This window comes from Sapajus apella, unplaced genomic scaffold (genome assembly GCF_009761245.1).
Source record: "Sapajus apella isolate SASKATOON/1434 unplaced genomic scaffold, GSC_monkey_1.0 scaffold27, whole genome shotgun sequence".
In the NCBI taxonomy this organism is placed as follows: Eukaryota; Metazoa; Chordata; class Mammalia; order Primates; family Cebidae; genus Sapajus; species Sapajus apella.
The window spans coordinates 13,696,733-13,715,083 of NW_022436967.1; the positions used below are offsets into that span (position 1 = coordinate 13,696,733).

The window sequence follows — 18,351 nt, forward strand, 5'->3', positions numbered from 1 at the left end:
AACATAAATTAAACAGATCTGAGACTGTACTTAGAGTTAAATGAAAGCTGGTTAAAATATTATTAGCTAGGCAGTACACAGTGGCCTCACACCTGTAATCCCAGGACTTTGGGAGACCAAGGTGGGGCAGATCACCTGAGGTCGGTAGTTTGAGACCAGTCTGACCCACATGGAGAAATCCTGTTTCTATTACAAATACAAAATTAGCCAGGCATGGCGGTGCATGCCTGTAATCCCAGCTACTTGGGAGGCTGCGGCAAAAGGATCACTTGAACCCAGGGAGAGGAGGTTGCGGTGAGCCAAGATCACATCATTGCACTCCAGCCTGGGCAACAAGAGTGAAACTCCATCTCAGAAATAAAAAATTATTAGCTACTTTTCAGTCAAAAATATGAAACTTAGTTTTTGCATTTGTAAGCATTTTTCTTAAGTCTTTGGTTTCATTTCGCTTCGAAATTCTATCATTTTCAAGTTAAAATAACATATGTAAACTTAAATATTTTTATTTATCTAACAAAAATCTTCAAAAAAGTGGTCTTATGACTTTTACATTACTAAACTGCAACACTACCCTACGCTTAGGGAGCAAAAGAAGATAAAGTTTATAAAACAATAAAAGGCATGTTTTCTGTTATAAATAAAAATTTAACTGATAAAGTACTTAATTTTTCAAATCCTCTATAGTTCAGTTATTACTCTGTCCCTCAACTTTAGACCTATATTCACAAAATGCATTTTTTGTGACAGCTCAACACAATAAATAAATCTAATGTAAATCTGATGACAGTTTATAGATGCTTTAAAAATTATATTAAAATACATACCATCATCTGCATCAGTAACATTAAACACAAGAACAGTAGATCCTACAGGTAGATTCTCCATTAAAGATGTGCTGTATGAATTCAAGCTGAAAATAGGTGGATTATCATTTATGTCTAGAATATTGAAATAAACTCTGATGGTAGTAAATTGTCCCCCACCGTCTTCAGCTCGAACAGTGAGGATATAGTATTGCTGTACTTCATAATCTAATACTCGCGTCAAATTAAAGACTCCAGTAATGGGATTCAGGAAAAAGATGCCATCTTCATCATCTTCATTCACAATATATGTAATTTCTCCATTCACACCAGAGTCATCATCTGTGGCTAAAATGGCTGCTACCAAAGAGCCTATGAAAAGAATAAATTAATAGCATAAAATCAAGAAAGCAAGAAGTATTACCAAGAGAATACATAGAAAGATACCAAAAAATGTATTTGTACAGTAAAATATTTTAACTAGAGAACCACTATAAAAATATTGTGAACATAACATTCTACAGATTTCTATATTACCATTTCCCTATTTCAAAAAAATATGTGAAATATCAGATATCCAGTGGACGTCAGGTTTCAGCATACATTTCCTGAAGAATTAATAATGCATCTGATGTTATGCTTCTATCTACCAGTACCAATCCATAAATATACTGATGAATTCAGTGAACATATAATGTAGCATATTGCTAGTGTCAGGAACTGAGAATTCCAAGAAACATATGGACTTATGCCCTGGTGATATCACTCTAGAACTCATGTGGTAATTGCAATAACTAAGGCAAGAAATAAGTGTGATGGGATTTCCATAAGGGACATGCTCAAGATGTCTTGGGAAGTGACAAAAAAACTGCAGGTAGGAGTCCCCTGTAGATGTTTAATTCCTTTGCCAAATGGGGTTTTAAAAATGTATGGCTTATGAGTAATCATTCCAAATGTAATTCAGAATAAAATTTTAATTTGACATAAAAATTTCCAATAATGGCAATGAAGCACACACACATCAGAAACATGCATATTGAGTACTTGGACTAAAAAAACACAGTATGTTCAAAGAAGCAAGATTATAATTAAAGATTTGTTTTCTCATAATAGTTTTGAGTATCTGCTAATACCGAAGCCCATGTTAGCAAACTCAACATTCTTTCTAAAGAAAGAATGTTGAGTTATCCTTACCTTAACTCTAACAGTTATTATTGCTTCCATTTACAGAAGAAAGAACTGAAACTAAGAGAAATGATTAACTTGCCTTTGGTCGCTATTATTCACAGTTTTCATGTATCTTTTTTCTTTTGCTGTTCTTTTTATACACAGCAGCAAAATCACATTAGACATTTTTAAAACGGAAAGAATACCAAAACTTTGGTTTCCAGGAAATTAACAATCCATGTCACAAATACTTTCAGGCACATGAATGACTAACCTCATTCATCCTAAAAAATCTGGCCATTTGCTTGGGAATTTTACCAAAGATGGTTAATGAAAAGATCTAAAAACCCAGCACATACATTCTTATAATTAGTGGTATATGGTAAAAACAAATCACTGATTAAGAACAGCCAAAACATAGTATGTAATTTTGGTTAAAGGCAATCCGTGCAAAATACATTGAAGAGACCCATCACCTACCAGGGATTGTGTCCTCTGGAATGTCAAAAGAGTACACAGGTCTGGAAAACTTGGGTGTGTGGTCATTCACATCACTAACAGTGATATTAATTCTCATGTCTGAGGACTGAAGACCATCATCAGCACGAACCAGCAATGAATATTTGGAACGGCGTTCCCTGTCCAACCGCCTGGTTGCTATCAGATCTCCGGATTCTGGGTCAATGCGAAAACTATCATCAGCTCCACTAATGATAGTGTATGTGACGAGAGCATTTGCACCCTGAAAAAAGAGACCAGGCACCTTAGATATTGGAAGTAGAAAAGCATTGCTCATTATATTTTCTTTTGATCATATATTTGACAAAGTAAGGCTTTTTGGCTTTAAGTTCATGTGAAATTACTAGATTTCAAAAGGCAATGAGAGAGAAACTTAACTAAGGTGGTAAAGGTTTTGCATGCTAAAAATTACAAAACATTGCTGAAAGAAATCAACAAAGACACAAACAAATGGAAAGACATCTCAAGTTCATGCATTGCGAGACTGAATATTTTTTAAATGTCCATGTTATCTATGCAATCTAGAAATTCAATGCAATTTATAACAAAATCCTAATGGTAGTTTTTAATAGAAATAGATAAAACAATTCTCAAATTCATATGAAACCACAAAGGTGCCTAAATAGCCAAAACAATCTTGAGAAAGATAAACAAAGTTAGAGGTATCATGCTTCCTGATTTTAAAACATACTGCAAAATAACAGTATTGAATAAATTATGGTGCGGGCATAAAGCCAGACATAGAGACAAACGGAACAGCATAGAAAGCCCATAAATAAATTCATGCATCATAGTCAACTGATACTCCACAAGGGTGCCAAGGATATATAATGGGGAAACAAGCAGTGTTGGGAAAACCAGATATCCATATGCAAAAGAATGAAAATATACATTATACACAAATACCAATTTAAAATGGATTAAAAACTTAAAATCAAGACCTGAAACTATAGAACTCCTATAAGAAAACTCCTAGAAGATATCCTGGGCAATAATTTCATTTATATGACCCCCAAAACAAACAACATAATCAAAAGCAGATAAGTGAAAGTACAACAAACTAAAGTTTCTCTACAGTAAATGATCAAGAAAATGAAAAGGCAATCTATGGAATGTGAGAAAATATTTGCAACCTGTATATCTGATGAAGGGTTAATTTTCAAAATATATAAATAAGTCCTACAACTCAATAGCTAAAAGTTTGGTAATCCAATTAATAAATGGCTAAGGTCTTATATTGACGTTTCTTTAAAGAATACATAAAAATGGCCAAAAGGTATATGAAAAAAATACTCAATATCACTAATCATCAGGGAAATACAAATCAAAACCACAATGAGAAATCATCTCACACCTGTTAGAATGGCTATCATAACAAACAAACAACAAAAAAAAAACAAGCGTTGGTGAGGATGTGGAGAAACGGGAACCCTTGTACGCTATTGGTGGGAATGCAAAATGAGGCAGCTGTTGTGGAGAACAGTATGGAGGTCCTCAAACAAGTAATAAATAGAATCATCATCCTTTTTTCACAATGGTCATAATTTGAAACAAGCTACATAGCCATTAACAAATGAACGAATAAAGAAAAGGTGACATAGGTTTAGCATTCCTAATCAAAAAATCCAAAATCCAAATGTCCCAAATTCTAAACATTTCTGAGTGCCAATATGATGCTCAAAGGAAATGCTTATTGGAACATTTCAAATTTTGAATTTTCAAATTAGGAACGTTGAATCAGCATGTATAATGCAACTATTCAAAAATTAAAAAAAAAAAAAAGTAATTTGAGACACTTCTAGTCCCAACTATTTCAGATAAGAAATACCCAACCTGTTTATACATACAAGGGAATATTATTCAGCTCAAAAATGAAAAAGGAAATCCTGCCATATCTGACTACATGGATGAGCCTTAAGAATATTATACTAGATAACTCAGTCACAGAAGGACAAATACCGCATGATATATATTTATATATATGAGGTATCTAAAATAGTCAAACACACAGAAGCAGGGAGTAGAATGGTGGTTTCCCAGGCCAGACAGTAGGGAGAAATCAGGAGTTTAATAGCCATGAATATACATCTTCACTTAGGGAAGAGGAACAATTTCTAGATCTACTGTACAACATTGTGCCTACAGTTAACAATACTGTATTGTACATTTAGAAATGTTTTACAAGAGCAGATCTCACACTGAGTTCTTATTACAACAAAATAAAAATAAAAGCATATCAAATGAATATAATATTTTATAGTCTTTCACTATTCATGTGCTTGGCTTACTCACTGTTCAACATTGTGTTAGAGTGGACAGTTTTAATGCAGAACAAAAGAAGAAAGTTCAGCTAAAATGTTAGAGTATCAGCCCATTTTTGAGAACCTCAAATGTAACACAATTTTGTCTCAATTCTATGGCCAAGGAACCCTGATCTTGTTTTAATTGAAAGCAAGCTTTTAAGGATATTGATACTGCAGTATGGACTAGAGTAGGGAGAGGGCAGAGAAGGGAGAGCGTGAATATAGTTCGGGCCCAGGAGACTGAGGCTTCATTTCCCCCAAGTTGGTGAAACTTCCTGTTCTGTAAAATGAAAGTCCCTGTTCTGTAAAATGAAGGCAGGGGTGATTTCCTGTGTACTCTCAGGGCTTTGAACCGTGAGCCTCAAAACTCGGAACTACAGAGATGGTGGAGAGAAAAATAGAATATTCATACTGTTTGCTAGCTGCTAATCACTACTTTGAGCACCTCAATTCCAGGGTACTAATTAATTTAATTGTTAAAGGCAAACTAGCAAGGTAAGTACTATTGGAATGCCCATTTTAAAAGAAATCAAGGGACGGGAATCTTGGCCATCTTGCTCCAGAACTTACTCTGAATCTCAATTAAGCCAACATAATACATGGGACAAATTAGTAAAATTTGACAAGATTATTGAAAATATAAATAATATGAATAGCTCTCATTTGCTCAACTTTTCCATATACATTCTCACTTTTTTAACAACCCCATGTGAAAAGTAAAAGTACAAAAGAAAAAAAAATCTTTTAAAATTCAAGTTACTTTGGCTGGGAATTAAGAAAGTACTCTTACTGAGGACATTTCAAGAATAGGACCTGCTTTGATGCAGGATAAATTATGAAGTGAAATTTTATTTGTGGTGTATTTAGAGATTAAAGGATAGCTTCATAGAAATGGTTATCTGGCAATTAGATATTTGGAAATGAGGTTTAAGAAAAATACTTGAAGGTCATTTTATGTGTGTGTCAGTTGAAGCCACAGGAGTTCAGAATTTAAACTAGAATAGATATAAAAAGGATCAGCCACATAAACACTGAATAAGGATAGTGAAGGAATGGGAAGAAATAAGAGAAGCAAGAATGGGCAGAGGAATACTGAAGAGGGGTGTTTCTTAATTCTGTATATTACAGTCAAAGTACTGAGTTAAATATACCCAGTGCTGATTAAGATATGATGCTCTGGGGCCAGGTTTTGAGGTTGAATCTGTGCTCCATTTATTAGTCATGTGGCATTGGACCACATACTTAACCTCTCCAAGCCCATGTTTCTGCACCCTGGAATGATATCACCTGCCAAGAAGGATTGTTTTGCAGGTTAAATTAGTTAATATATATTTTAAAAACCTAGAACAACCCTTGACAAATAGTTAAGTACAAGATAATGATATTTGTTATTTTATTCTTATTCTTACTATTTTCTTATAAGAGAAACATGATGGCTTAAATGTATTTGATGACTTAGACTTCTGCAAATGAATAATTTAAATCAAAATATAACTACAGTTGCCATATATCCATGGGTATCGGATTTCCCATTACATGTAATTATTGATCTTGACGCTGAGGTATAAGTAGTATTGGAGTTGTTGACTTCAAAAATTACCCTTTAATTTAAATATACTTACCTAAAACAAATATATCATTTATTATAATTAACCTCCAAAAATGTATTTATTAAAATATTCAGACTCAGCGCTCCCAAGAAGAATCTCAGGAAGAACGTAAGTTTAGAGTGTGTAGGCATGTAAAGCTGACACAGTGGGGGATTAAAGCATTCATTCATACAACTTTTCTATTATAGCTTATGTACATTTTTCCTTCATGGTCAAACACATAAAGAGATGATTTTTAACAGTCTAAAGCAAAAATATTCCCTCTATATTTAGTGTTAGTATGTATGAATGCCTCAAAGCACATTTAAATTTAGTAATGGAACAGCTAAGTCCAAGATATTACCCACATTTACCTTGTATATTCAGGTGTACATTGAATATCTAATCTATATTATAATTTTATGGTTTGACAAAAAGATTCAATAAGCATGTGAGACTTCCAGTCTGACCACACTCTGTACTATTTGTTCTGTTTCACTAGAAATTCCATTATTTTAGTAAAGTGGGTAACTCAATGGACGTAACTACATTCAATTCTGACCCAGGAAAATGGTATGCACTTGGAAATTAAGGGAAAGCAAAGAAACCAAAACCTGTTTAATGGTATTACACCAATGGTTTGATATTTAGAAATACCCTGCCTACAAAAGAACTGTAATAAATAATAATATTCCTAAAGCTGTAATATTTTTTCTGCAAACATATCAGACTGTGTTGATAAAAACAATCTTTTTCATATTCAAAATCAGCTGATGCGGTGAATTAGTAATACTAGTGAATATCTGAAAACGTCTGACCAAGAGTAATGATTTAATTAGGTCTTCTGAAAAGTCTATTTACTTAATATCCAAAATATGTCATATCAGCAACAAAACTGGAAACAAATATCCTGTTTCATCTACAGTGCAGTGGAAATAATGCTGGTTAAAAATATTCTGCTCTCCTGACAAACCACAGAGACAAAAGCACATGGAAGGAATTCCAAAAGTAAATAGCTATAAATTGCAAATGCATATTAGAACTTTAAATAGTATTTTCAAAAACAAGTACGCTACCACAAAGTAAAGTTTGAGTATCCTGGCCCATTACTAGCATAATTCTGTTTATAAAAGGGAACAAGAGACAAGCAGGGTCATGTGCTTCTGAAAGATGTAAATCTTGAACCAATATGTTTCAAATAATGTCTAAGTTAAGTTCAATATGTAAATGTTGTTTTCTAAAATTGCAATTCCTTTATCTAGGCTTTATGCTACAGTGCCCTACAAGAGCTCTTACAACATACTAACACTTGTATGTTAGGTAAAGTAATTAATGAAAAGTACATAAATAATTTTTAAAAATCTACACAATTGGCTGATGACCTACATAATCTTGAGTCCTACTCAAGCTAGATGAAGAAAGAAAATAGCCAGGATTTGAAAAGAGAGAAAACATGTTAAATATTTTCCCCCAAATTCAGCTAAGAGGTAAGGAGCTGAAAATAAAGTAGAAAATAGAATAAAGGTTTATCTAAAAGCATTAATATTTATTATAAGCAACTAAAAACAGCAACAAAAGAAAACAGCCAAAAAGTCTAAATGCCATAGGCAGCCATTCTGCTTAGCATGAGACCAATGAAATGTGAGTTAGTTACTCATGTCAAGTGTTATAATCAGTCAGCAGTCATTAAAATATTATTCAAATGTTTAAGAGAAAAATGCGTTTAAGAAGAAAAACAACTTTGTGAGCTTTTTCTTTAAAAAACAACAGTGGTAGTTTTACTAAAATGACACTCTATCCTTTAAAGTTGTAGGTACACCGATTTACTCCCTTCTACCCTCTTTGCCTTTCTACACTCACACACAAAGGCATCTATTTACAAAGAATGTGGTGACCTTTATGCCTTCAGGCACAGTCACACCTCATACATATCGTCAGCATCCCTCTCTACCCTTGAATTGCTTGTTTATTTCTATGTTATAGCCTTATGCTTTTCTGGTCCTAATTCTCCCACTCTGTCTCATCTCAAATGTACTTCTTATATATCTTACCTATCATCACTTTACATTCTGTACTTTTCTTAACTAGGATATCTAAGTGATAACACTTGAAGAGTTATTCACATTTTTGTAAACTTAAAAAACAAAGTTCAATAGAAATAAAATAAAAATTCACTAAAAAAGCATTGGTCTAAATACGTAGGATTATAAGGACCTTCCCAGGCTTCCTCGAGTCTCATCATAAGTGTAAACATAGCTTAAAAGATGAACTTGAACACAATGCAAGTATGTACACACATACACAAACACACATATGGAAGTCATATGGAGAAAAATAAACACGCTGGCTGTATTGCATTTATACTTATACTTCTAATACTTATTTGAAATATTCTTAAAAATATATTAGAAGGGAAATAAAATTATAACAGTATCAAGAGAATAGTATTAAAAGGGCTCAGTAGTGGAATCTCTGAAATAACCAGTTCTTAAGAGAGCAGAATAATGATGAAGACAACTACATTTCCATATAAATTTTACCTGTTATTCCTATAACTCATATTGAAAAATCTCACTCTAATCACAATATTCCATGGAGTAAATAACCTTCCCATTAGAATATCTATTATAATTAACACGATTGTTACTTCATTCTTTTGAAGTGATTAGAATAAATCACTTGAAATAAATGAGATTTATTTGCTGTATTCATAAAGAGAGTATAACCAACAAAATAGCCATTACAGTTTCCATTATTTGATGTCAATTGTCCTATGCCAATTACATGAGGTTTTTTGGTTATTGCCGCTGCTTTCAAATGAGAGTTAATGAAATTTTATGAATTGATAAATCCAAGTGTACATTATCAGTGATAAACTTAAAAAAATAAAATATTTACTGAATTATGGCTAATGATATCACATATCTATCAACAACAGAAATGTTAAGTCAGACAACTCTTTCAAAGCTAACTAAATTTGAAATAATTGTAAACTTTTCACATTGTAAAATTGAGTAGAAGGAACTAAACATAAAACATCATATCTGTTCTAATAGAAAATTGCAATTCTCTAAATGTCTATGCTTTATTCTGTTCTTTTTTATTAGCTAGATTTTGGCAAAATTTATAATTGTCTAAGCCATTACATTTCTGTACTGACACTTTAAATTATTCTGTTATTTATTTATTTACATTTTTAAGGTTGAAGAAATAATACATTTATAAAGCACTTACTCATATGCAAAAATCAAGTTTCTGATATTTCTGAGTTTAGATGAGAAAAAGAAAATTAAATTCTCTGTTCTGTTCTGCTTTGGGCTTGGTTTAAGAGGAAAGCGGTAAGGAAATACTGGGGTCTGAGAAGTTATTCAGCTTTCCTCAATTCCAGATAATTAATTAAACTCATAACCCAGTAGGGAAAAAATAAGCTATGGAGTTTTTTCATAAGAAAATTATATAAATCACAAATTATTTGTTTCCATGCCATTTGAAGCATAATAATTACATAACTGAACTGAACATATGAATATAGAAAACAGTAATCCAAAGTATGCCACCAAATTTCACATTCACCACAAAAAAATGCAATTTTTTAATTAAAGGAATTTAAAAATCATTAGCTTGCCCACATGATACCCTTAAAATATATAAGAATATTATTGTAGGATGTATTTTGTTTTGAACATACATGTATATATACAGATGTGTGTAAATTAAATAAAAAAATTGTAAGGTAACCTTAAAATTCTGTAATTTTAAATTACTTGCTTTTAACAGCACAAATAATATGAAAATCAATCCTTAACTGCTATAAGATAGCCAAGGGGAGTCATAAAGATATAAAATAGAGATCTGTCTTTAGATATTTTTATTATTAAAGAAAAAATAATTTGGCTGAGGGACCTAAAGTGCAAGCAGCAAGTGAGCTGTGGATTGCTGATCAGAGGAAAATTACCTCTTGATAGTAATCTCTTTTTTAACATTTTCATGTTACATTTCAAGAATTAATGTTCTTTGGAAAGGAGCATACAATGCTTACCCTTAATTACTGGGTAAAAAAAGTAGTCAACATACCCTAGAAATTTGATAAATCACTGCACTAAGTTTCACGAATTCAGAGACATGCTCGAGCTACCTCATCAGCATCCATGGCTGTCAGCTGCATAATCTTTGAACCATCTCCAATGTTCTCCTCCACAGTGAGATCCAGCATGTCGGTTGGAAACACTGGTGGATTGTCATTGATATCCTGAAGTGTTATTTCTACCTACAAAGAAAAAGGAAACAATACGTGAATGACTCCCATGTGTCTACAAGAAACCAGTTAAAATGAGTACCAGGAATTCATGCAGTTAAGACTGCCAAAGTCAATCAGAACCTTTGCATATAACATCCAAACAACAGAAACTACCCCTAAAGAAAGTTGTGAAATCTTTATAGGAAAGCATAAAGTCAAAGTAAAAATCATCTGCCTTGTTGATGAGTAACTGATTTTAAATAGTGGCCGTGGAGTTTATAGTAGAAAAGGTCCACTGGTTAACTGTCATTTTAGTTCTCAGATTTGCACATCACTATGGAATTGTCAAGGCTCAGCACTGTCTGTCATTCAACCATTAAATGCTGCCTGACACACAGAGGACGTGGTGTAAAATTTCTTGCTGAAATGTTTACATATTGGCAACTAATGTCTGGGGAAAATAAAAAAGTTCACATGTTGTTTTAAGAATCACTCAGAATTTCCTCCTTTAAAGTCTACCCTCAACCTTTAGTGGAAGAAAAATACATCTTTTCTTTATATTTCCACTCTTATCAGCACTCTCTATTTATGACTAAAGCTAAGTGATCATTTCTTTCAGATGTCACGTGGGTGCAGGTTGCAAATATTAACAGCTTTGTTTAACAGATCCTAGCCAGAGTTATTTGTTTGTCTCCCCACTTAAGAAAAATTGTTTAGAAGAAAGGATTTGTTAAGTGTAAAATTTTTTAAAAAAACTGTATTTTCTCTTTTGAGTTAGATGCTACTAGCTCAAGTTCTGGTAAGAAAAGGGAAAAGACAGCTGTTAATAAAACCAAAATCTTCCCAGTTGGATCACAAAATTAAATCATGGAGAAAAACCCACCCATCCATTAAGCTTGGATATAACCAAGGCATGTTTCCCACAGGATAAAAATTTCATCTTTTATAGTTATGCTGTAAAAACTCCATCAGATTCAAGAGTGATGAGTGATGAGGATGAATCTGAAGGAAGTGGGGAGAGCAAAAGAATTCGGATTTTTCCCTTCCCAGGAAGAATGGAAGCTGTAGGAAGGGGAGAGGCAGTAAGTAGGACTGTCATCATTCTCTGAAAAGGAATGAATGGGAAATATATGAGAGCTAGACAAATAAAGAAATGAGCAATTGAAAAAAATAGGAAACCACAGAAAACAATTTATAAAACTATGCACTAAATAATTGTTATACCTCTAGTTTCACCTTTTAGTAGGAGAGTTTTGATCATAAAGCAAAGGGCTCAAATGAGTCCAGAAAATGGTGAAGATAGGCAAGTCTCAGCAGTTAGAAATCTGCCACTTCTGATTTTGGCTAGCAACAACCATTCTTGACACCATTTCTTTTAGGGAAATCCCCACCATAACTACAACTGCAGCCTGTAAGATGCATTTCCAACTAACTTGCAGGGTTGTAAATATCATGGGTTTTAGAATTAGAGAGACCAGAGTTCAAATTCTGGTCTGACACTTATTAGCTGGATGAACTCAGGCACTTAATTTCTCTTAGCCTCAGTCCCTCCTTTTAAAATCAGTATAATAATATGTGCCCTAGAGTATTTTTTGAAGACTAAATTTTGATGACATAAAGAAAATGCTTAAAACAGTTTCTGGCACAGAGTGAAGTATGCCATAAAAAGTCAAGATTTTGGTTTTCAAGCTGTTAGGACAGCTCTGGAAGCTTCTTAGAGCCAGAAAGAGGCTTTGTGAAAACGCATTTTAAAATCAAAATTCTAGTCCCCCACGCAGATTCAGCTGGCACATACTGAATGTATACTGAGTTTTCATGTGGGAAGAGCTTTGAAGTATACACATACACACACAAATACATATATACACATACATATATAATTAATGTTCTTGAGAAATTATTAAATATTTTCATTTTATACATGTGTAAATTTTTGTATATATATGCATAGTCCCTAAAATCAAGAAAAAATGAAAAATAAAAGGTAACTGAATGTGTCATAATTCAACTCTGAACTTGTAGATTCATAGATTTTTAAAATATTCTAAATTGTCTTTCATCCGTAACTTTATGACTTTATTGGGAAAGCAACAAGCCTAACTTTTGTGCACTTGGTGTGTCTGTGTGCATGTATGTGTGCATGCATGTGTGTGCATGTGTGATTTTGTACTTGTCTTTGTGAAGAAACGTATGTGTGTGTTTAAGTTAGTATGTGTGTGTGTATGTAAATGTGTGCATGTAAGCATGTATGTGCAAGGAAGAACATTAAATTGAGTGTAAGGAAGGTCCAGATTGACAAATATGACCATCAAAGGAACATCAGGAAACGCAGTCACACACTAGAAACAAGTTAGGTATACCTAAAAGATGCCTCATTTTAACTAGTGAGTCCATGAACTCAGGAAGCCAATTCTATATTTTAATAGTTGTAATAAAATAACTAATATACACACCTGACACTGTTTTAGGTTATATGTGTGTGTACTGACATGCACACCTACAACACACACATATATATCTAAAACCCTCAGTAGAGCCCTATGACATAAGAACTATTATCTCCCATTTGAGAGATGAGTTAATGAATGTCCAGTGGTAAGAAACTACCTGGTGTTACAGCGCTCATCAGCAGTAGATATCTGGAAATAATAATTACAATATCATAATTTTAATATGCTTTTATTTCAATACAATTTAGATCACTTTAAATAATGTAGACGGTGAATATTAGTGGTTTGTTTTAAAATTCCAAGATCTGAAAATAGTCTACACTATTATTTCTAAACTAGAAAAGCATATGTTGTAAAAATTAAAAGACAAATGTAATACTACTACGTAGTTAAGCGTTTAGTGTCAGCCTTGCCCCCTAAGTGTTTTATATTTATCTTTACACTTGTTTAGACTGGAGGTAAAATAATTTCACTTGAATATACATTTTGCAAAAACACCAATCACATTTCAAACTCAGAAGTTTCTCTTCGTGAGTGGCTACATTTTAAATAAAAACAAAACAAAATCTGGCAATAGCTTTTATAACTGAAGTTTTCAGAACAACTTTGAAACTTTGTACAAACTAACCTTTAAACATGAAAGACGTATGACCCTGTTAAGACAAGGCACTTTCATGTTTTATGCATGCCTACCAAATGTTGACCTTTGTGCTTAGATACTTGGTCCTTTAGAAATGTGTGGTTTCACCTGCTACAATTAGAAGAAATGTAGTTGGTAGCTCTGTGTTTGACTTACAATAAGTATATTGGCTGCAGTTAATGGTTGAGCCACAGGCATCATCCACTGACACTACCCTTGCTACCATTTAGGTACCTTTACAAGAATGACTTTATTCACTGAGTCACTTGAGCCCCGAGCAGTAAAACTCTAGTAAATGGAATATTTTATTTAGAGACAAAAACATGACTGAGATTAAAGGAGCTAATAACCAATTCGTTCAAAGATGGTGTGTCTTTTGGTAATTTTATAAAGGTAAAAGTTAAATTAAAAAATGTCTTTAAATATCATTACCAAATTACTTTATGCTGAAGGAATAAAATCTCTGGTATTCAGCTTGCTGAAGGGTCAAATGGATATTTAAAAATGAAAAAATATTTATGTGGGAATAGTGTATAAAATAATATCATGCTTTTTAGTTTTTTTCTGTAATATGCAGTCTATCATTTTATTTTGTACTACATCAAGAATGATATTATATATAGGGGATTAATTTTTTAATTCTTTCAGCATACAGCTACATAACTAAAGAGCAATAATTACTTAACAATAGCTAATATCAACAATTAAACCATTATATATATATATTTGTGGATCTAATTATAAAACTATTTCACAGATTTAAATTTATATTATGAAAGTAGAAGATTATATTCAAGTTAAAGGAAATGACTAAAATAGCAAAGTCCATTATGAGCTCATTCCCCAGTTAATAAACTGATAATTGCATGGTGGTTACCACCTCAACCACAGTTATAAACATATTCTTAAATGCATATCCTCTCTGCAACTTAAATAAAATGGTTCCTAATGAATGGGATGAAAAAAATCTAAGACGTATTTTAATTCACAGGCTTCCTTCAATCTACATAAAATGGACCTCAGATAAAGAAGAAAAATAATCTTTTGTTTTCTTTTGAGTACACTGAATAGCATTTGTAGTACACTGAAAGTTCAGAAATCCATTCATTTGCAAGTCGAAATATTAATACTTTTGGTAGAAATCTTAAATTATTATCAAGTCCATTTCCACTATTTTACAGAGAATCGAAACCAAGGCACTGAAATGTCAAGTGATTTATCTAAGAAAAACAATGTTAAGCCTCCTACTCCAGGCCATTGATTTTTCCAGAGTTGTGGAGAGAACCAGGGCTGTGGTGCAAGCTGAATGATGTGACTAAGACACAATGCCTCTGATATTTGCACAAAGAGAGTGATCTCTCATACAAAATATGCATTTGATGTCAACACAAGAAAATAATTTCTGAGGAAAATAATATTTGATGGGCTACTTTGAAAAACATCATTTTATCCTATTTTTAGGTACTTTTATATTTCGCCTATTTTGAGGTACTTTTATATTTATATTAAAATAAAATAATCTGTGAGGGTTTGTCTTGTCAATGCCACTGGAAAACTACTAGACATTCATCAAGAAGACGATAGGAATGTATTACAAATAAAGAAACAGTAGTTAAATTCTCTGTAAATATCAGTGAAAGTGATTGCTATCAAAATGTACACAAAAAGCTGTTTCTTTTTCTTAAAAGATGCAACACATAGTCATTTTCAGAATGGCTTATGTCTAAATAGTTGGCAGGATAGACAGAAATCACACAAACTATAATATGGTAAGGCCTGATGCATCAAGGCAAATACTGCTTAATTTTTTGTTTTGCTTAGTGTCAAAAATAATTATTTACAGTATTGACTTTTTGTTTTTGTGAAACTGACACTCTAAAATTAATTTTCTCATGTAATATTAACACTTAAAGCACATAAATTATGACAAGCTTTGCACTAAAAATAATGTTTAGACTTCCCAACTGTTAACTCTAAATATATTAAGATAATGCCATCAAGCTTGCTTTTAAATGCAAGCAATTAACAGTTTTGTCAAAAATATTTATTTCAGTAATAGTATTCTGTAGCTCTGATTTATATAAGTTTATATCACAGAAATAGGTCATTGCAAATTGCTTCAGGATACTGAAGATCATTCACATTACTTAAATTACAGACTTCTATATTGAGATTCCAAGAGCAATAATGTGCTCTGCTCATTCTGACAACTTATCCATGTTCAGCATGTAACTTCTCCTCTAGAGATATTTCTGTTTTTAAGCAAATCCAGGTTACTTTTACATTTTTATTAGAGTCCCATATTCAGCAAATGTAGTAATAATAAAGTAGATACTCTGATGGCATATAAGGAATGTATTAATCAAAGTTGTCCACTATTACAATGATATTTTAAACTAATTAAATACTATTGATTTCCTAGTTCTGTGTGTCTCGTGTGCTATCATAATTTTTATGCTATGAAATCATAGTTTATGATAATTCGGTAACTACTCATAATAATGACTTAATATTTTATTTTCTTTTTAAAAAATTTCCTCCAGAAAAAAACAGAATATATGTGCAGAATGTACAGATTTGTCACATAGGTAAACATGTGCCATGGTGGTTTCCTGCACTGATTGACCCAATCTCTAAGTTCCCTTCCCTTACCTCCCACCCCACAAGAAGCCTTGGTGTGTGTTGCTCCCCTCTCTGCATCCTTGTTTTCTCATTTTTCAACTCCCACTTAAGAGTGAGAGTATGCAGTATGTGGTTTTCTGTCCCTGTGTTAGTTTGCTGAGGGTGATGGCTTCCAACTTCATCCATGTCCCTGAAAAAGACATGGTCTCATTCCTTTTTATGGCTCGATAGTATTCTATAGTGTATACGTACCACATTTTCTTTATTCAGTCTATCATTAATGGGCATTTGGGTTGGAGCCATTTCTTTGCTATTGTAAATGGTGCTGCAATAAACATACTCGTGTGTGTGTCTTTATAGTAGAATGATTTATATTCTTTTGGGTATATACTCAGTAATGGGATTGCTGGTTCAAATGGTACTTCTAGTTCTATATCCTTGAGGAATTGCCATATTGTCTTCTACAACGGTCGAACTAATTTACATTCCCTCCAACAGTGTAAAAATGTTCCTATTTCTCCACAGCCTCACCAGCACCTATTGTTTCCTGACTTTTTAATAATTGCCATTCTGACTGGCATGAGATGGTTTCTCATTGTGATTTTGATTTGCATTTCTTTGATGATCAGTGACGTTGAGCTTTTTTTCATGTTTCTTGGGCGCATAAATGTCTTCTTTTGAAAAATGAATAATGACTTAAAATTTGAAAAGCTTCAGAAAAAATATCATTCATATGTTTTGTTCAGAATATCTCCCACTTTGAGATTGGAATAAAAGGAAAGTAGAATAAAAGGTCCTACACAGTGCCCATTACCGCTTTAAAAGCTGCTACACTAAACACCATGAAAGGCATGCCATGCCTAAACCTGGAAGAATAACTGAGCTCATTCAAATGTGCATTCCCTTAATAGTTCATTATGTTGTCATCACAATAACATTTTGCTAAATGATGCCTCAGTTTATGTTGTGTAGGTACTCCTGAAATTAAGTGAGGAAAAAGTCTAATCTTACACTCAAAACAATTTTTATTCACCAGAGTGAAACAAGATTCTGGAACCTACCATTTACTTTTCTGTATGGAGTCTCAAATGAGGAGTTGAAGTTGAAAGCAAATTAACCAAATTGAAACCCACACCAGGATCAGTACAACTATTATGCTTGAGTTATCGCTTCCTTTGACCCTGAAAAGGAAAACTCCACCTTTCCTGTCTGAGATGAGTTTAGAGTGTGGGATATGAGTTTGCCCACATGTAGTGAGAAGCTCAGTGCTGGGGACAGCTCAGTATGACTGTATCGGGGTGATGTGTGCAAAGGAAAACTCTATGACCTGACCTTAAACATGAGAATCACGTATAGAGTTAAATTTAGTCATTAGGAAAAAAAATTCAACACCTCTTGTACTACAGTTTATGGGTTTAGGCTCTAAGTACTTCCATTTCTTAACGACAATAAAGAGCTGTATTGCCACAAAAGGATGGTGCCAGAGTCTGCATATTTCCTTTAAGTTTGTTCTTCATTTTTTTCCCTATTTTGGGAGACCACTGGGAATTCTACTGCCATAAGTCTGGGTGAAATGTTTCACGACATCCAGAACACTTCATCATGTAGCAGAGCCAAAATCTATTATGGTTTGCAAGTGACTCATATTTCAGTTATGAGAACGCCTGAACAAAGAACAGTTTGCATTTAAATGTCCTAAATGTCAGGAATGTAATGTTTGGACTACGTAGGTATGCAAGGCCTGATCTTACTCTATGAATGATGCTTTTAGGTATTTATTTGTTTATGATGTATAATCAACCTAGTTCGAAAAAGTCTGTGGTAACTCTAATAATAGTTTGCTGTCTCATCTTGATGGCATTACTGCAAGTTTGAAACTAAAATCTTTAAAAAAATGGGAGAAATCAAATTTTGGAGGAAAACCTACCATCTCATTCTGTGAAGGACTGCTGAAGCTATATGAGACATAGAAGGGGAAACTGATAAGACCACTACCACCTGTATGAATGAACCATAACTTC

The 18,351-nt window shown here is 33.0% G+C and overlaps 1 protein-coding gene across 4 annotated transcripts in view; it reads right to left on the reverse strand.

Moving 5' to 3' along the window:
* FAT4 (FAT atypical cadherin 4) overlaps positions 1-18,351 on the reverse strand; it is a 171,899-nt gene that overhangs the window by 81,416 nt on the left and 72,132 nt on the right. For all 4 annotated transcript variants that reach the window (XM_032292349.1, XM_032292347.1, XM_032292348.1 and 1 more), the window contains exons 3-5: positions 10,517-10,648; positions 2,451-2,712; positions 825-1,175 (exon numbers count right to left, since the gene is read on the reverse strand). In XM_032292349.1, coding sequence (XP_032148240.1) covers positions 825-1,175; positions 2,451-2,712; positions 10,517-10,648 — 745 coding nt within the window. The remainder of the gene's footprint in view (positions 1-824; positions 1,176-2,450; positions 2,713-10,516; positions 10,649-18,351) is intronic.